Here is a 21409-nt window from a genome sequence, read left to right on the forward strand (position 1 = left end):
AAGACAAATTAGATAGGTGACTCTCCATCACTTCAGCTAAGTTTTCTTATGATTGGTGCTTTAAACTGTACAACTAAAAGCATAAAATTATAGAGGTATTCCTGGATGAAATAATTGAACCAAACTGTGGCAAAGAGATTTCAATGTGAATTAATGTAAGGACATGAAATGCTGGCTATTGAAAGAAACCTTGGCATCCTTTTGTTTAGAGACTTAAAAGTCATCAATAGATTTTTTTTAAAGTGAAAGTAATGCTGATTCTGAAATGTGGGATGTTAGAGAACAAGTATTCATTCTACAGCAACACAAGCCCCTAAAATGAGAAAACCTGGGCACTAGATCTTAGAAGGTAGATACTGGGTTAAAGAGAGTACAGCCTTAATTTACTGAAAGACATTCTCCGAGAGCTAAATTATAAAGTCAGATTTTATAAACTAGTGCTCTATAACACAGAAGTTAAAAAAGTTAAAGGATATCTTGCTTAAGTTTCAAGTTATTAAGGGCAAAGACAAGGAAACTACTTCTGTTGGTTGAAGAGCTGAAAACTGCATAGCATACGCTAAGAATCCAAGGATCTAGGAGTGAAATTAGAAAACAACCCCATTGCACAAAATGTGGTAAAAGTTTGGTAACCACTTTTGCAAATGGCAAGTGATGTTGGGAGAATTTTTAACTTCACCAATGAAACAACTAAGTGTCTGCAAATCAAATGTTATTAAATGGATCCGTGATCTACAATTAGATTACATACTGGGCATTTCTCATGAATGCTTGATGGTTGGAATGGCTGCTTCTCCTGATGTCAAAGTACTTCTTCTGTCTTGTTCATTCCTATCAAACGGTTCTATTCTCTTCCAGATTTCCTTAGGAAAACAGAGCTTAGAAAAATAAAGGGCTATGCGATAAGGAAATTCTAAGCAGTTTCTAGGTTACATGGTTGGCACAACATTGTGGGCCAAAGGACCTGTAATGTGCTGTAGATTCTATGTTCCATGTTCCCTTTTCATGATGGACTGAATATTAGCTCATTTTCCCACCACAGATGATGGGGTATACACATTTCTCATACTCTTTACATAAGGATACTTGTTTACAATGTTACATTAGTAATTACAGAAAATGCCAGGATTGCTTGGCAGTTGAAACAGCATTAATGAAAAAAGAGCTACCGTTTCAAGTAAAAGCTCCAAAGCTCCTTTCTCCTTCCCAGCTTTGAAGAATGTTTTTCATCTGACACATTCAGCTTTTCTCTCCAAAAATGTTGTTCGACCAGCTGAACTTTTCCAGTGTTTTACATTTGTGTTTCAAACTGCTTGCATTTGCACTTTGTTTCATCTTCATTTCAGTGTAGTAATTTGTTGTCATTACCTTTCCGAGGCTAACATGAGTCCAAGCAAACCAGCTATTATGAAATTATTTCTCTACCAAAAGTGTTCAGATATAAACATTTGTCTAATCCAACCTTGTTTATGCCATAGACCAATACTATTGAGCAAGAGGTCCACAGACCCAAGGTTGGGAACCCCTGCTAATGGAATAAAAACCTAGTACCATTCGTATTTTAGATAAAGACAATGCCTAATTAGACAAACTTAGCAGGTCTCACCCTTACCATCAATGCTCATGAAATCTAGCAAATAGCTGCGATTATCAACTTGATAGAGTTGTAAACTCATCTTCACATTGTTCCCAGTTATAGGATTCCTTCTACGCACTCGTAGATGATAGGGATTCACCACCTTGGAAAAGCAACTTATTAGAAATCCACCATATAGTAAAATACAATATACTTAAATTTCAGTCAAACTTAACTTTGCAAAGCCACCAGGTTCATACAGTTGGGGAAGACCTCCATTGGTCGGGGTCAATCATAGGTGCTGCGGCCTAACAGTCTACAATCAGTTGATATGCAAGTCAGTATGCAATCTAGGGCAGTATAATATGGGAGAGGAAGTTGTTGCACATGCAGCAAGTTGCCCTTCTCCACACAGCTGATAGATTCAAAGGAATGACAGAGATCGATACAGTTTGATACCAGAGACATCACAGGAGTTGCCAGTCAGAGTTGAACTCAATGTAGGACTGCCTTAGGGATTCCAACTCTGGATTTTTCCTAGAGGTTTACTCCCAAACCCTTCCCCATGAGTGGGTGTAGCCCCCAACTCAAACCTCCACTATTTTGCTACACCCACCCATTTCATACAGTGGCAATCAAAAGTAGCAACTCAAAGACAGATATGAGGGGAAGTCATAAACTGTTCATAATCTTACCCCAGGTGCAAATCTGTGCCTTTTGAAGGAACATTTAAAAATAATAAATTATCTTTTTAAAAAATGGTTAGAAGAATTATCACCTCAAGCCATACATTTGATAAGTCCAAAACAGAATTGTAGAGAAGCATAAATTGAGTTCAAGATACCTTTACTAAGTGGGCAAATTCCATTTAAAATAATAGTAAACTGAAGATTGTTCTAAGTCACAAACGGATGAAAAATATGATGGCATTTATGTGAAAAATTTCAATTTCTCATAATACCATGTGAAAATACCATGTCACCATGAAGCCATAAATGTCTAATTGACACTACTAATATTTTTAAGGAAAGTAACTAGTTTTCCTTAACTGGTCAGATCTAAATGCAAATCCAATCCCATAACTACAGGCACTGGGCTTGGTGACAACATGCCAAGCATGTTGAGAAACACCATCAAATTGCAGTGCATACTATTAGATATCATCTGGCCTCATGGTCTGCCCATGCTCTCAATATCATGTACTGGAGTTTTTATTTATAAATTGCTGGACTAATGGGTTAAGTATACTTTGCATGCGCCCCCTCCCCCCAACTCTACACCAACACCAGCCCATCTATTAATTTACCATCAATTTACCCCATCTACCCAGCTCCACTAATCTGAAAGGGGTTGCACACCTTCATTTAAAAGGCTATGGGAGAACTGGAATATCTAACTCAGTAATTGAAGGTCAGATGATGTGCAAATACACTGCAAATTGTAATGCGCTCTGTGAAACTAGTACAGAATTAGCTTATAGAGCATAATGAAACTCCCCCAAACCTCATGCTCCATCTCATCACCTTTACACCAATAAAAATACATTGCATTGTCCACATCTCTTTAAATCTAAGAGTAGGGGAATTATAAAAAAGGAATAATTTCTCAAGACTGCTGGACCCAGCAAAGATTTTATGTCATAAAGGAACAAGGGACATAACAAAAAAAACTGAATAAATTAAGGGCTATTTGCTTAAATAAGCTCCTCTCGGTGTTTCTTACCTTCCACTCGTAATCTAGTTGTCTCATGGCTCTGTAGACTTCTGCCATTATATCATACGGTTTACTTTGGCTGCGAATTCCCAAGTGCCATTTTGCTTTTTTCAGTGCCATTGGTTTGGGTTTGGTAGTGTTGAGTGCGTCCAGTGGACAGCGTGCCTTAGGGCTATCTGCCATCAGAGGAGGCATGCGCTCAGGGTGAGCTTTGACACCAGGTGGGATATGCAGTCCATTATCATCCATGAATGAACCCATTGGAGGACTGGATGCAAGGTAAAACTCACTTGCTTGATTCATAATTCTCCGATTATCAATAATGAGGTGATAAGCCACAGCAAGCTGATCCTGTGGATCACCACTGTATAAACTGTTCATAACTTCAGACTCAGTACATTCAAACTTCTCACACACTTCCTTAACTGCGTCTTCATCTATGACGTTGGAATCATACGCAGGATCTTCTGGGAACAGGTAAGTTGGCAAATCCCGTTTAAACCAGTCGTGTTCCCTATTGGTAAAATGATGATTCAATTAAACCTGTTATACTAAATTAGGATTGAATTCTATCCCAAAATAGAACAAATACAAGCATTCAGTGCAGTAATGGCCTATTCAACCCATCAGCCCTGCTCCACCATTTAATAAAATCATGGCTGACCCAATCCTGATCTCAACTCTATATTCCTGGCAAATTCCCATAGCAACTAACTCACCTACAGACAAAAAGGCACAAACTTCAAATGACCAACAACAGATGTAGTTCTTGAACTTTTAATGAACAATGACCAGTCTGATAACGATATGAGCTGATCAGTTAATTCCAGCTCAAGATGCCTATCATTTATTTACTTTTACAAAATTCACTCCTCCCCTCTATCCTATCCTTCCTAATATTCTCACTATAAATGCCATCTCTTCCCCTTCTTTTATCTCTCGTCCATTGCCCCAATACTGCCCTTCCCCACCTTTACTTTTCCACACTTTTTATGTCATGTATCTTCCAACAATATGAATGAAAATATTAAAAATATCATCCCCAACCATCAACTTGAAATGGTTTAAGTACTTTCTGTTTATCAGTCTGTAGCTGAGTATGAAGAGTGTTGTTCATTATATATTCATTTCAAAAATGTCTAAGACACTATTGAAAATAGAGATAATTGCATACTGAACCCAAGAAAGGTATTTTAAATATATTTTTCAGGAAGATGTTAGGTCTTTAATTTTGCCCTGGAGGTGGTACTATTTTTGAAAACCCATCATTGTGATTCATGGATGAGGATAAGATAGAAGGTTTACCTACACCCTTTTTCCTTTCCGGTGTAAATGGTCTTAGGCCTATAAACAAAACCTTTGTTTACAGTCTCAGAAAAATTGAACATAGAGCAGTAATATTGTAAATGAGTAGACATTACAAACCATACCTGATATCTTTGATGGTTGCCCGCTTCAGTGGGTCAACCTGCAGCATATGCATAAGAAGACTAGCTACTGAGCGATTGAGATAGTCAGGCATGTAAAATACTCCTCCACGGATCTTCTTAAACAGGGTCGGTACATGCTCATCATCAAAAGGCAGGGTCCCACAGAGCAAGGCATAAAGAATCACACCACAACTCCATATGTCAACCTCTGGGCCTGCATATAACCTGATAAAAACAAAGATAAATATAATATGCTTTAATTCTACATCTACACTGTGCATCATTAGCAAACCTATACAGTGCAGGGTACATACAGTAGCCAGAAATATAAAGCTACTTCATTTGAAAAGATGCATGAGTACTGTCACTAATATTACATTAGTGAACATAAGAATGGGGGAGGAAACAGAAGGGCAACAGAGAAAGGGGAGAATACTCTTTGATGTGTTTATAGTATTGCACTGAATTAGCCAGATTCTAGAAGATGCTGAAAATGAGATGTCAAGCAATCTACAGATTAGCATTTACATAAAATGAAAATGGGAAGCATGAACTTCACAACTATTGAAGTTGGTGAAATTTACCTTAATTTTTATATGCAAGACAAGAAGATTCCTAGAAATGAATGGGAGAAAATGTTGGCTGTCAAAAAAACTTATCGAAACAAGTTGTAGTGTGATGCTGAGGACAATTGCTAGTTTGATAAAATGGTGCCAGTTTTTCTTCAATTATATATTTTTATAAATTATAAACCTGAGCTTTTGTAGTCAAGACCAGGGCTGAGAGATCACAAAATCTGTTAAACTATGATTCTGTGTGAGTAGATAATGGAAAATACCCTCCAAAATAAATAAAGCTTATACTAATTAATGCATATGCATTAATTTTTCATGTGGAAATCTGAATCAATTACATTACAAAATAGTTCCATATCTGAGAACTGTTCATAATGAATATTTGTTCAGCCATCCAGCAACATATTAAAATATAAGTATCAGACAACCAATGGCAACATGTAATTAAAGCAAAGTGTTTAAAGTAAGCATTAAAAAAAATTTCTGCAAGATGTAACACTATTCCTGCAAATCAGGTTTTCCACACAAAAAGCAACTCTTGGAGCCCTGCAGCAGCCAGCATATCTTGCTTACTTGTCTCCTATACTCAAGTCAAGTATTCATGACTTAAGACAGACCTCAACAAAATACCACTCAGTTTTTGATTGGTTCTTTTAAGTCCTACTTTAAAATTTTAATCACTTTGAATATTTCCTGCTACATCAAAAATCATTGGAAAGCATCAAGTTGGATAAGTCACTGGGACCGGACAAGATATACTCCAAGCTACATGGAAAGCAAGGGAGGAGATTGCTGATCCTCTGACAATGATCTCTGCATTGTCAATGGGGACGGGAGAGGCTCCAGATGTTGTTCCCTTATTCAAGAAAGGGAGTAGAGATAGCCCAGGAAATTACAGACTAGAGAGTCTTACTTCAGTGGTTGGATTTCATTAAGAGGCAGGATTTATGAACTTTTGGAGAGACATAATATGATTAGGAATAGTCAGCATGGCTTTGTCAAAGGCAGGTTATGCCTTACAAGCCTGATTGAATTTTTTGAGGATGTGAGTAAACACATTGATGAAGGCAGAGCAGTAGATGTAGTGTATATGGATTTCAGCAAGGCATTTGATAAAGTACCCCATGCAAGGCTTATTGAAAAAGTAAGGAGGCATGGGATCCAAGGGGACCTTCCTTTGTCCAAAACTGGCTTGCCCACAGAAGGTAAAGAATGGTTGTAGACAGGTTATATTCTGCATGGAGGTTGGTGACCAGTGCTGTGCCTCAGGGATCTGCTCTGGGACCTCTTCTCTTTGTGATTTTTATAAATGATCCTGGATGAGGATGTGGAGGGATGGGTTAGTAAATTTGCCGATGACACTAAGGTTGGCGGTGTTTTGGATACTGTGGAGGGTTGTCAGAGGTTACAGTGGGACATTGATAAGATGTAAAACTGGGCTGAGAAGTGGCAGATGGAGATCAACCCTGATAAATGTGAGGTGATTCATTTTGGTAGGTCAAATATGATGGTAGAATATAGTATTAATGGTAAGACTCTTGGCAGTGTGGAGGATCAGAGGGACCATGGGGTCGGAGTCCATAGGACGCTAAAGCACCTGCGCAGGTTGACCGTGTGGTTAAGAAGGGGTACAGTGCATTGGCCTTCATCAAGTTCAAAAGCCAAGAGGTAATGTTGCAGCTATATAGGACCCTGGTCAGACCCTAATTGTAGTATTGTGCTCAGTCCTGGTCAGCTCACTACAGGAAGGATGTGGAAACTATAGAAAGGATTCAGAGGAGATTTACAAGGATGTTGCCTGGATGGGCAAGCATGCCTTATGAGAATAGGTTGAGTGAACTCAGCCTTTTCTCCTTGGAACAATGGAGGATAAGAGGTAACCTGATAGAGGTGTATAAGATGATGAGAAGCATTGATCATGTGGACAGTCAGAGGCTTTTTTCCTGGTCTGAAATGGCTAACACGAGAGGGCACAGTTTTAAGGTGCTTGGAAGTAAGTAAAGGAGATGTCAAGGATAAGTGTTGTTTTTTTTTTACGTAGAGAATGGTGAGTGCATGGAATGGGCTGCTGGCGATGGTGGTGGAGGCGGCTACAATAGGGTCTTTTAAGAGACTCCTGGATAGGTACAGCGAGCTCAGAAAAAAAGAGGGCTATTGGTAACCCGAGGTAATTTCTGAAGCACACGCTCTGCGCAGCATTGTGGGCCGAAGGGCCTGTATTGTGTTATAGGTGTTTCTGTTTCTACATAGATGTTGCAAAAACATCAGTATATAGTTGATGTCTCTGCTCAGTTCCTTTTATTGCATGAAACAATTCCAATGAAAGAAAAACACATGTAGGAAAGTGTAGGAGCTGTTCCATTAAGGAAGACATCCTAACGCTTAGATTAAAATCCCAGTTTTATATCGGTAGTTTCAGAAGTTGGTCCACAAAGCTGTCATCTTGCTTTAAGGATAGATACTTTTGGTCTTAAAAGGACTGAATGTGCACCCTTAGTTCTGAGTGAAGAGTATGGTATGGGGGAGGGAACAGCTATAGAAGAGACAGAATACTTTCAAAGTACTATCCACAAAATAAAGGTAGAAGAGATTACTATTAACTCCTTTTTTGTGCAGTGCAGAATTCAAAATATTTATTGGTATTGTAAACCCATCAGGAATATAAACAAACAACTGAGCCTAAAATATTAACGCTGCTTTTTCCCACAAATACTGCCTGGCGGAGAGCTTTTCCCAGCATTATTTTAATTTTAGATTTCCAAAATCAGCAGTTTCTTTTGATTTTCAATTACCATAACATCAAAACTTCCACCAGCATAACTCAATATTGAAAGACAGCTTGATATTATTGTATGTGCAACCAACATAAAAAAGCATAAGAATTAGTTTCTTATTTCAGGAAGAAACCAATACTTAGTTCATGATTGTTTTTGTTTTATGGGAAGGATGTTATAGAGAAATGGCGGTCATTTAAAGGTGAAACCTTGAGGGTACAGAATCTTTATGTTCCTGTTAGGTTGAAAGGAAAGGTTAAAAGTTGGAGAGAGCCATGGTTTTCAAGGGATATTGGAAACTTGGTTAGGAAAAAGAGAGAGATCTACAATAAATATAGGTAGTATGGAGTAAATGAGGTGCTCGAGGAATATAAAGAATGTAAAAAGAATCTTAAGAAAGAAATTAGACAAGCTAAAAGAAGATACGAGTTTGCTTTGGCCAGTAAGGTGAAAATAAATCTGCAGGGTTTCTATAGTTATATTAATAGCAAAATAATAGTGAAGGATAAAATTGAGGATCAGAGTGGACAGCTATGTGTGGAACCGAAAGAGAGGGGGAGATTTTGAACAATTTCTTTTCTTCGGTATTCTCTAAAGAGAAGGATATTGAATTGTGTAAGGCAAGGGAAACAAGTAGGGAAGTTATGGAAACCATGAGGATTAAAGAGGAGGAAGTACTGGCGCTTTTAAGGAATATAAAAGTGCATAAATCTCTGGGTCCTGACAGGATATTTCCTAGGTCCTTGAGGGAGGTTAGTGTAGAAATAGCAAGGGCGCTGACAGAAATATTTCATATGTCATTAGAAACAGGGATGGTGCCAGAGGTTTGGCGTATTGCTCAAGTGGTTCCATTGTTTAAAATGGGTTCTAAGAGTAAACCTAGCAATTATAGGCCTGTCAGTTTGACATCAGTGGTGGGTAAATTAATGGAAAGTATTCTTAGAGATGGTATATATAATTATCTGGATAGACAGGGTCTGATTAAGAACAGTCAACTTGGATTTGTCCATGGAAGGTCATGTTTGACAAATCTTATTGAATTTTTTTGAAGAGGTTACGAGGAAAGTTGACAAGGGTAAAGCAATGGATGTTGTCTATTGGACTTCAGTAAGGCCTTTGACAAGGTTCCGCACGGAAGGTTAGTTAGGAAGGTTCAGTCATTAGGTATTAATATTGAAGTTGTAAAATGGATTCAACACTGGCTGGATGGGAGATGCCAGAGAGTAGCGGTGGATAACTGTTCGTCAGGTTGGAGGCCGGTGATTAGTGGTGTACCTCGGCGATCTGTACTGTCCAATGTTTGTCATATACATTAATGATCTGGATGACGGGGTGGTAAATTGGATTAGTAAGTATGCAGGTGATACTAAGGTAGGTGGCGTTGTGGATAATGAAGTAGGTTTTCAAAGCTTGCGGAGAGATTTAGGCCAGTAAGAAGAGTGGGCTGAACGATGGCAGATGGAGTTTAATGCTGATAAGTGTGAGGTGCTACATTTTGGTAGGAATAATCCAAATAGGACATACATGGTAAATGGTAGGGCATTGAAGAATGCAGAACAGAGTGATCTAGGAATAATGGTGCATAGTTCCCTGAAGGTGGAATCTCATGTGGATAGGGTGGTGAAGAAAGCTTTTGGTATGCTGGCCTTTATATATCAGAGTATTGAGTATAGGAGTTGGGATGTAATGTTAAAATTGTACAAGGCATTGGTAAGGCCAAATTTGGAGTATTGTCTACAGTTCTGGTCACCGAATTATAGGAAAGATGTCAACAAAAGAGAGAGAGTATGGAGAAGATTTACTAGAATGTTACCAGGGTTTCAGCACCTAAGTTACAGGGAAAGATTGAACAAGTTAGGTCTTTATTATAAGGTTGAGGGGGGACTTGATAGAGGTATTTAAAATTATGAGGGGGATAGAGTTGACGTGGATAGGCATTTTCCATTGAGAGTAGGGGAGATTGAAACAAGAGGACATGATTTGAGAGTTGGGGGCAGAAGCTTAAGGGTAACACGAGGGGGAATTTCTTTACTCAGAGAGTGGTAGCTGTGTGGAACGAACTTCCAGTGTAGAAGTGGTAGAGGCAGGTTCGGTATTGTAATTTAAAGTAAAATTGGATAGGTATATGGACAGGAAAGGAATGGAGGGTTATGGGCTGAGTGCGGGTCAGTGGGACTAAGTGAGAGTAAGCATTCGGCACGGACTAGAAGGGCCGAGATGGCCTGTTTCCGTGCTGTAATTGTTATATGGTTATATGATTGGACAATTGTAACTGTTGCAAGTTTTTAATTTGCCGTCTCCTTCCAGTAAACTGCCAGAAAAACGTCTGCTCAAAAGAGACAACCTGGAGAAAAATGGAAATGGTAGCATCCAAAATATTCCTGGAAAATTTACAAAGCAATTTACATTTGCACTGCTTCATACTGAATAGTGGTTTGCCTCTGAAAGAGAATGTTAATTACTTAAGTAACTTGCATTATTATGTGAATCTATATGTGTTATATTATGAAGTAACAATAGAGTTATATGGAATAGAGCATAGGACAGTACAGCACAGGAACCTTCAGACCATAATGTTGTGCCAAACCAATTAAATTCGTAATCAAGTGGTCAACTAATCTCTTCTGTCTACTCTATGTTCATATCCCTTCATTTTCCTCACATTTATGTTCCTAGCTAAATGTCTCTTAAAAGTCCCTAATGTGACTGCCTCTACCACCACCCGAAACAGCCACCACTCCATGTTAAAAACCTTGCCCCTCGCATTTCCTTTAAAGTTACCCCGCTCTCACCTTAAATATATGCCTTCTGATATTAGACCTTTCACCATGGGAAAAAGATACTGTCTCACTCTTCGATCTATGCCTTTCATGATCTTAAAGAGTATAATTATCATAATTATAGATTATGAGATTATTTCCATCAGAGCTCCTCTTAGCCTCCACCATGCCAGAGAAAACAACCCAAGTTTGTCCAAACTCTCATTACTGCACATCTTCTAATCCAGGCATCGTCCTGGTAAACATCACCTGCACCCTCTCCAAAGCCTTGACATTCTTCCTACAATTGGGCAACCAGAAATGTATGCAGATGCGGCCTAATACAAGTTTTACAAAACTGTAACATAACTTCCTGATTTTTGAATTCAATGTCTCGACTAATAAAGACAAAAATGCTGTATGCTTCTTAACCACCCTATCAACCTGTGTAGCATGAGCTATGAACCTGGACCCTAAGATATCTCTGCTCATAAACGCTGTTATAGATCTTACCCATAACAGTATACTGTCTCTTTACATTTGGCCTACCAAGGTACAACACTTCACATTTGGCCAGGTTAGACTCCATCTGCTACTTCTCTGCCTATATCTGCAACTGATCTATATCCTGCTGTTCTTTGCCAGTCATCTACACTATCCACAACACCCCCAATCTTAATATCATCTGCAAACTTACTAACCTGCCCCTCTATATTTTCATACAGATCAATTATATACATCATAAACAGAAGTCACAGTACAGATCCTTACAGGTCTTCACTAATCACAGACCTCCAGCAAGAATAAGTCCCTTCAACCACCACCCTCTGTCTTCTAAGGCAAACCAGCTCTAAATCCAAATGACTGATTCATCATTGATCCCATGCATCTTCTGGATGAGACTCCCATGAGGGACCTTGTCAATTGCCTTACTAAAATCAATGTAAACAACATCAAAGCTCTACCTTCATCAATAACCTGCTTCACCTTGTGAAAGAACTCAATCTAGTTAGTAGGACATGACTTGCCCTGTATAAAGCCATGCTGGCTCTCCCTAATTAGGCCACGACTTTCTAAATTCTCATAAATCCTACCCCTAAGAATTCTCTTCAATAACTTCCCTACCACTGATTTGACATTCACCGGTCTACAGTTTCCAGAATTATTGCTGGTTCTCTTCTTAAATAATGAAACAACATTAGCCCCTACTCACTTGTGGCTAGAGAGAACACAAAGATATTGGTCAAGGCCCCAGCGATCTCATCTTTCACCTCTCTCAATAACCTGAGGTATATCACATCAGGTCCTGGGGATTTATCCACCTTAATGCTCTTTAAGAGACCGAACACCTTCTCCTGATTTACCTCGAAATGTCCTAGCATATGAGTACTTACAGTGCTGATCTCCCTATTCTCCATGTCCTTCTCCTTGGTAAATAATGAAGCAAGGTACTCATTAAGAACCGCACTCACATCTTTCGCATCCAAGCAAATAGTTCCCCATTTGTCCTTTAGTGTTCCCACCCGCTCACTAGTTATCCTCTTGCTCTTCACGTATGTACCAAATTCCTTGGGATTCTCCTTAATCCTACTGGCCATGGACTATTCATAGTCCCTCATGGCTTTCCCAATTTCCTTCCTGAGTTCTTTTCTGTCTTCTTTATTATCATCCAGGGCTCTGTTTGATTCTAGCTTCCTAAGCTTTACATACCTTTCCTTTTTCTTCTTGACCAAATTCATCGTCTGCCTCAACATCCAAATCCTTCCTTCTGACTGGAACGTACCTGTCCTGCACTCTGTGCAGTTGGACTTTTAAAACCCTCCACATGCAAGATGTGGACTTGCTCAAAAACAGCTGTTCTCAATTAACTCTCCCTAGTTCCTGTTGAATATTCTCATAATTTGCCCTACTCCACTTTAATACACTTAATACACTTTACACTTTAATACACTTTAATAAGGTCCTTAACTATAGCTTTCTTACAACTTAAGGAGCTGTGCTCACTGCTTCTTAATTGCTCACCCACTGAAAGTTCGGTTACCTGGCCAGGTTCATTACTCAACACCAGATCCAGTACAGCCCCTCCTCTTGTTGGACTATCTACATGTTGATTCAAGAAACCCTCCTGAATGCAACTAACAAATTCTGCTCCATCTAATCCACTTGCACTAAGAAGGTCCTAGTTTATATTAGGGAAGTTGGAGTCCTCCATGACAAAAACTCTATTGTTTTTACACCTTTTCTTAATCTTCCTTGTTCTTCAATGTCCTGGTGTCTCTGGGGAGATCTGTAGCACAAAACCATCAGAGTGATTGCACCCTTCCTAATTTTGAGTTCTACCCATATAGAATCAGTGGACAAATCTTTCATCGTGTGCCCTCCGAGTGCAGCTGTGATATTGTCACTGATTAGTCAGGCCACTGCATGAATAGTCTTTTCAACATTAATTTTATTAAAAATGCTTTTTTTTGCCATTTGAATCTACAAGTTCATTTTGAACTTATGATGTTAGCATGCAAAGAATTCATCTTGATTTTGTCACTATTTTCTAACTTAATCCACTATTACAATAACATATGCCCATGTTATATTATTAAAAACTTCAATATGGCCAATTCTTTCCAAACATACAAATTAAGAGCACGCGTTCACCACCAGGGACTACTCTGTAGTTTTAAACTGACTTTACTCCTTACGTCCTTCACGTACATAAGGAGTAAAAATCTTTATGTTATGTCTGCATCTAAATGTGCCATGTGCAATCACAGTAATTTATAATAATTTATACTAAACAGTCAATGTAATATAGAGTACACTCAAATCAGCATGTTCGTCAGTCTGATGGCCTGGTGGAAGAAGTTGTCCCGGAACCTGGTGGTCCTAGCTTTCATGCTGCAGTACCACTTCCTGGATGGTAGCAGCTGGAATAGATTGTAGCTGGGATGACTTGGGTCCCCAATGATCCTACGGACTCGTTTTACACACCTGTCCTTGTAAATGTCTTGAATCATGGGAAGTTCACAACTACAGATGTGCTGGGCTGTCCGCACCACTCTCTATGGAGTCCTAAAATTAAGGGAGGTACAGTTCCCGTACCAGGCAGTGATGCAGCCAGTCAGGATGCTCTCAATTGTGTCCCTGTAGAAAGTTCTTAGGATTTGGGGGCCCATGCCAAACTTCCCCAACCACCTGAGGTGAAAGAGGTGCTGTTGTGTCTTTTTCACCACAAGCTGGTGTGTACAGACCATGTGAGGTCTTCAGTGATGTGGATTCCAAGGAACTTGAAACTGTTTACCCTCTCAACCCCAGATCCATCAGAGGTTAGCTTGTCTCCATTCCTCCTGTAAACCATAACCAGCTCCTTTGTTTTTGTGACATTGAGGGAGATGTTGTTTTCTTGACACCACTGTGTCACAGGTGACTTCTACCCTGTAGGCCACCTTGTTATTGTTCAAGATAAGGCCAATCAATGAGGTGACATCAGCAAATTTATTTAGCAGACTGGAGCTGTGGGTGGCGATACAGTCATAGGTATACAGGGAATAAAGGAGGGGACGCAGTAGGCAGTCCTGAGGGACTCCTGTATCGAGAGTCAGAGGGTTGGAGGTGAGGAAGCCCACTATTACAACCTGCTGGCGACCTGACAGCAAGTCTACAATCCAGCTGCACAAGAATACAAGAACATAGGTGATCTAATTGCAACCTTAGCTCTACAATCCTAGCTACCTAAATTTACATTTCACTCCTTACCAAGATCTGTCTCTACCCTAAAAGTATTCAAAAACTTTTAGAAGGAGGAGCTTTAAAGATTCAACTTCCAGAGAAAGAATTTCCTATTTAAGACTGATGAGGTGAAATTCTTAATTTTGCATTGTCTGTTTAATACATACAATCATTATGTGACTGTTATATGTCCCATTACAATTACAATTCCCTTCAAATATGTCCTGACCTAGATATTTCTCCACTTATGATCTGCCCTATCTATTGAGTGGTTACATTTTGGTAGCCTAGAGCCTACTCGCACCCATATTTTCTTCTGTCTGGTAATTACGTTTTCAATCCAAACTGATTCTATTACTATCCACTGCCTCTATATCATGACTCAACACCACACTGAAACCTTCCTTGATTAAAAATGCTATCTGACTTCCCTTATTTCATTGGAACATCTTTGAATATTGAGCACCCTGGGTATGTTCCTATCAATGCCATCAACTCATCTACCTTTTGCAAATACTACATACTTTCTAATAAAGATGATTAAATTTTGAAATATTATGATTTTTTTAAGGTTGGATTTACTCTAACTTGTATACTTCTATTTATTATTTCTGTTCCAGCCTGTCATATTTTGCCTATCAATTTCCTCCTCTCTGTCCATGTCATTTCCTCTTGATTTATTAAACATCTCATCTCTGAATCTCTACAACTCTATTTATGCAATTTGTCAGGACTTTGCTACAAGCACAATTCAGGTGAGGTCAACTAAACAGCTCTCTCCTTTCCCAGTACTGGTGCTAGTGTTCCATGAATCAAAAGCTATTTCTACCACACCACACTTTGGAGCCACTCTTCTACTTCTTTAATCCTATTTACATTTTGCCAATTTGTATGAGGTTTAGATAGTAATTTGGAGGTTATCACCCTAGTGGTTCTGTTTCTCAGTTTTGCACTGAGCTCTTCATAATTCCACAAAAGAGCTTCCTTCTTAACTAGGCTCAATGGGCCAAATGGCCCCTTCAATGTCTAGAGAACTGTGTAAATAGAAGCAAATGTCAAGTCTGTTACCATTAACTTTCCCAGCTTTCTTATCAGGAGTGATTGATTCTTCACTGCTCAAGATCTCATACCATTCTCTTTTGTCATTTGCTTCGTTAACCCTAAATTGTTGCACTACACTTTTATGAGATGGGGGAACATAGAGATGTACTCTGCACTATCTGTGTCACACAGACAGGCAGGAAATTCTGTGCAATCTAATCAAATGGCATTTATAATGAGCTAGTCAAGAAACTAAAATAACCTGGTTCACACTGGATAGTTTCAAGTCATCTACACATGCTGACACAGACAAATTGAGAACAGAGTTTCAAAACAGGAATAAATGACAGTTTTCATACAAATAAAGCAAACACACATGAACAATCTATGCCAACTTCAAAAGTATGATTTCAAATGAGTCTGGGTGACCTCAAAACTATTTTTAATTAACAATAACCACAGAATAAAAGTCATGGACTGCAGCCAAATTAGTAATTGCATTAAACCAGCCAAACATAATGATCAATATATCTAAAGAAAATATAATAATGCTCTTCTAAAGTTGAGCATTCCTGGTTCAGTACTGACAGGTAAATTTTCTCTGTATCCAGCTATATCATATCTAAACAAGAAATACATACACTCAAGATATTGTGATTTCCAATATTTTAACACAAAATAAATTAATTCAGGATCTTTCAAGAGCAGAATAATAACAGCAAAATAGGAACATTATAAGTGGCATTTATATTGCTGATGTGAAAATATACCAGAAGACATCAACAGGAATCAATTGGATAGAAAAGTTAATCTATCTGCAATGAATACTCACGAGAAAGTGATTAAATCAAACATGAAGATATGATAAAGATAGATCTTACCGGCCTGAAATAACTTCTGGAGCAGCATAATTTGGTGAGCCACAACTCGTACGTAAAAACTCCCCGTCTGCCATCATGTTAGATAATCCTACAATACAAAGAGAAGTTAGACAGAACACATCTTCAGCAGCTGGATCCTTTTAAATTATGTCATGCTCCTTGAGATTTGTATCCCAGCCATAAACTCTTCATATTACAGTAATAAACAAAAAAAAAAATGCAGGTAGCATCTTTCACAAGTCCATTCACACCATTTTCGACTTGTTTTCTGTTTTCTAATTTAAACCAAAAAAAAATCTCCATGTAACTAACATTTGCAATAAAACATGACCAAATATCAAATGCCACTTTCTCTTTGCTTCAAATTCTTAGCAATTTCCACTAATATAATGACTCTGTATTCTAGGCAGAAACATGTTCTTTACATTTGTTTGTCTGAAAATGAACTTCCGGTCTTTTTAAAAATAAAATTCTCAATTTCTCCAACAATCTTACAATGGTGTAATCATCTAATTGGATTTTCCACATTTTCACTCCAGGTCTTCCCAAATTATGAATTATCTCTGATTGCAGAAGATTCTTCACAAATTAGGTTCATACTGAGTATTTAATTGCATTTACCCAAATGCTCAGGTGCTGCCGAGCTAAGCACAGAACATGTGCATCAAGGAAGCATTTAAAAATAGTTACTGTGGTCTTAAAATCATTTGACGAATATAAGCTACCTTCACTGCCATGGGACATTCCCATTCACAAATTAAAATTACGCAGTCTCAAAGTCTATTCCAGAGCGACAGAAATAAGATAAGCAAAATATGTTTATGCCATATTCTAATAGCTGATTGAAACAGCAGACAGAATAAGATCTTTCTCATTACAAAACAGTTTCAAGTTCCCCAAATATACAAATCCTCATTCACAAACTCCAATTACCAAGTGACTCTCAAACAGTTAAAAATATTTATAATGCACCAGTGATGGCAACCTATTTTAATCTACCAATTATCAATGACCATTGCACTTCATACTACATTATAACACCTGCATGAAACAAATTAGAGTTGTGTCTTGTATTCTTGACACACTATGCCGAAAACATCACTTCACAGCTCTGGAACATTTATCTGCTGTCGGACACATTCCTCACATGCCCCATGGGTCACATACCAAAGTCAGCTATCTTGGCATTCATTTGAGCATCAAGGAGAACATTCTCTGGCTTCAAATCACGATGAACTACCATGTGTCTGTGACAATAATCAACAGCCGAAATAATCTGTTGAAAAAGGCGGCAAGCTTCTGTTTCTTCCACCTACAGCAAAATGAAAACAGGGGCATATCACTATCACAGCAGAAGGTCCAAAATCAGTTACAGAAATAAGTAATATTAATGCAGGAAAGTCAAAATACTCTTGCATAAACACCAACATGAATGTTGAAAATTACCCACTCTCATTTGAAGGTTCTTTTCCAAATTGAGAGAGGATTATTTTTAGCAGTCCATTGGAAATTTTGGGGAAGGAAGAGCAAACAAGATGGCAAAAAAATATACAGTAGATAGATTTTTTTGTAAAACTGCATCTTAGGTATATTTCCAAAACCATTTGTCAATGGCAGGAAATTACAAATTTGTTTGCAGTCATGGATAGAAACAGTTACACATATCACCAGGGAAATTAAGCACATGCAATTCCATTCTGTCTACCAATAGGTTAAACAGATGAGAAAAAAATGATACATGCAATCCTAAAGTGAGATGGATTAATTTCTTAAAGATAGAAAATAAAATTAATGCAAAAGCAAGACAAGTACATTTTCCCCTTAAGCACTTTGAGATTAATTCCCTAAACTTCAAAAGTTGCATAGCTCTTACCCTTCCATGTTTACAGATGTAGTCAAAAAGCTCACCCCCTGGCACGTATTCCATTACCATAAAGAAGTCAGTTGGTGTACTGATTACTTGGTACCTGGAAAAGAACAGCACAGTGCAAAGTCATCAGGAAATGCAAATAATTGGCATGAAATTAGCCATTGTCAGTGACAACAAAAATGCAAGAACTCACCGTCACAGTGTAAAACTGACAGAAACTTCCCGTTTACAACAGAGGATGCCGTTGATGATACCCCCGAGTTTCTACAGAGGGCACTTCCGTAGTTTTTGCAGATGTAGTCAATGTAAAGGTTAACTTTACAATGTTAAATTACATTGTTACTCTGTTAACTTCTATCCTTGCCATGAAAATGTTGATATTTCTAAACCTTATTCAATAATAGATAGCTCAGATCTTAAATAATAGGTATAACTAATACTAGAAAATCTCACTGGTCTCATTAAAATGATTTAATAATGTTGAATGCTAGTCCCTCTATTCCAAGATATTAAAATTTTATTTTTTTTAAATATTACTTTAATTTTAAATATATTAACTATCTTAATCTCATGCTTATCCCAATATTTATTTTGTATAAAATGAGTAAAAATCTAATCAAAATTGGATCATTTTACATCCGGATATGCTGAGAGAGAAATTGTACACCTGACTGGCTGTTCAGTTTCTTGATGATATTATTGTTTTACTACAACACCCCCCACACCCCCCCCCCCCACCCAGGGTACAATAGACCATATGTTGCACTGCAACTAAGGAAATCAACACCGTAAAATTTTATGCGTAGCTTTCTTCGAGATCATAGGAAAACACTACAGAAGAACCTGAAGACGCACACTCAATACTTAATTTCCTCCCCTCCACCAGATTTCTGATAGATCAATAAACTCATAAACATTGCCTCACTTTATTTTTTATGTCTTACACTGTATAACACAACAAATTTCATGATATACGTCAGTAATAATAAATCAGATTCTACCAATGAATACAAAACCCAAGCCACATTCATTATAGCAAAGAAGTTTGAATATAACAAGCTTTAATTATTAAGGGTATTAATTATAAATTTCTTCATTGAACATTTTTCCAACATTACAACACCCTATTCCTCAGGAGGATGTATGTTCTTCAACAAGTGACTTACTTCCAAATCACGAAAGCCTTGTTATTGTATATATTCTATCTTATTTAGAACCCTATTCGTGCAGTTGTCCCTGAGAAGTTGATTCAATCAACATATAGCAATAAATCACAAGTTTAGTCAAGAGCAGCTCACAATCCTACACTATGGGCAGCAGGAGCAAGTTTCACAAGCTTGGAAATGTACTGCAATTCTTTCCTGTTTACCTAGCAGTAATGTGAGAAGGTCATCACCAAAAGGGTGCCTGTGACTTAAAAGGCCATTCACCTCCACTTTAAGGTCATTTTGAGATGCATATTAAAGGATTATAAAGAGCTCCTTGAAAGTTCCCTCTACTCATCTGCCCTCATATCTCCTGTGTAGCACCTTGCTTTTAATCCATATACAAATACAAGTTATTGCACATAAATCAGGGCAGAATTATAAGGACAAATATGAACAGCTATGGATTCAAATTCATTTGAAAGCAGGTTTTCAGATATGCAGAAAGGAGTATTTGATCCTCAGCTCCAGAGAGCAGTCCCACTATCAAAAGCACCCCTTCATTGCTGTTTAATAATCATCTGAATTTGGATCAAACCATTATTTTTGGGTGAAGACTATCAATGGTAGATTTCAGCAGTATTACGATGTGTTGCCTGTTTCAACAATCATTAAAAATGTAATTCTGAATTTAAAGAAGAAACCAAATTAAACATCAAGTAGCTAGAGCTTCTCTAACAAAACAAGTATTCAGGAATTACAGCCTGCTGGAGGTGGTTTTTCTCTAAAACAAGTACAGTGCCAAAAAGGCACAATTATTACAAATAGACAACAATATATATGAATATACTAATGACCGGAAGAATTAGCAGAGAAGACCAAGAGAATATTTAAAAGTAGGAAGGACATCTAATTTTATACATGGCACTCCAGTAAAACAGTGTAAAATAAGAACTAAAGAATTGAAAAATTACAGGTAATCAAACTAGCAGGCACACCTTAGACTTTAAACTTGAATTGAGAATATGACCTCAATTATATTCTCAATACACAGGGCAAGGTACATAAATAAGAGATTTTAAAAACCAATTAAGATATCAAAATGCCAGAAAAGCATATGACACATCCAAGCTCATTCTTAAAATATATGAAAGCTAATAGGTAACATTAGTACAAAATATTTGAAAATGTACTTAGTTTAGGGCATCCAATATAAAGGCATTTCTAAACTGTTGATGAAGGTTAAAGTTCACAATACTAACAATGGGACACTGGATTTAATACAAATATACTCTTTCAACAAAAGCATGGTCCGACAAATTGTGATCATGAGAATTCTCAATTAAGGAGATACAGAGCAACTTCCAAACACGTGGCAAGTCGAGGAACAGAAACGTGGCAGAATCAAAAGCCAAATAACAGGTGCAAATGTTCAAATTCGCAGCTGTACTAAGCCACTCAACTCATCAGTTTTGCATGGCTTATCAAACAGCAAGCTCACCTCAACTCTAGATTCACACGTATACCTTTAAATCTTTATCCTCTTTGCTTTAACAAGTATCTATTTGCTCAGACTTAAAAATATTCAAAGACTGCTTCCATTAACGTTTGGGGAAGTGACTTCAAAAGGCTTACAACTATTAGAAAAAAACCTCATTTTTCTTAAACAGTCAACACCTTACTTTTAAGCAGTAAATCCCATTTCTAGATATTCAGATTCATTTATTTATCATATGTACATTGAAACATGCAATGAAATGCATCCTCTGTATTAACAACCAACATAACTTAGACATCTCACGTGACAAAACATCTTCTCCGTATCCAGATTCTCAAAGCCCTACAGAATCTTATGATTCAATTAAACTCCAGCAGATTCAAGTATAGCCAGTCAAACTTCCCCTCATTAGACAGTGTCTATT

At 37.8% G+C, this 21409-nt stretch overlaps 1 protein-coding gene across 2 annotated transcripts in view; it reads right to left on the bottom strand.

The window, feature by feature from the left end:
- The window catches only part of prkaa2 (protein kinase, AMP-activated, alpha 2 catalytic subunit), a 40097-nt gene that overhangs the window by 15045 nt on the left and 3643 nt on the right, over positions 1–21409 (bottom strand). The window contains exons 3-9 of one of the 2 annotated variants that reach the window (XR_009514765.1): positions 18346–18439; positions 17640–17784; positions 16473–16560; positions 4720–4944; positions 3299–3803; positions 1613–1739; positions 752–863 (exon numbers count right to left, since the gene is read on the bottom strand). Coding sequence is in view for 1 of the 2 variants with exons in the window: in XM_059984324.1 (XP_059840307.1) it covers positions 1613–1739; positions 3299–3803; positions 4720–4944; positions 16473–16560; positions 17640–17784; positions 18346–18439 (1184 nt within the window). In the remaining variant the exon portion in view is untranslated. The remainder of the gene's footprint in view (positions 1–751; positions 864–1612; positions 1740–3298; positions 3804–4719; positions 4945–16472; positions 16561–17639; positions 17785–18345; positions 18440–21409) is intronic. The other variant, XM_059984324.1, reaches the window with a different exon arrangement.

This window comes from Hypanus sabinus, chromosome 11 (genome assembly GCF_030144855.1).
Source record: "Hypanus sabinus isolate sHypSab1 chromosome 11, sHypSab1.hap1, whole genome shotgun sequence".
Taxonomy (NCBI): domain Eukaryota; kingdom Metazoa; phylum Chordata; class Chondrichthyes; order Myliobatiformes; family Dasyatidae; genus Hypanus; species Hypanus sabinus.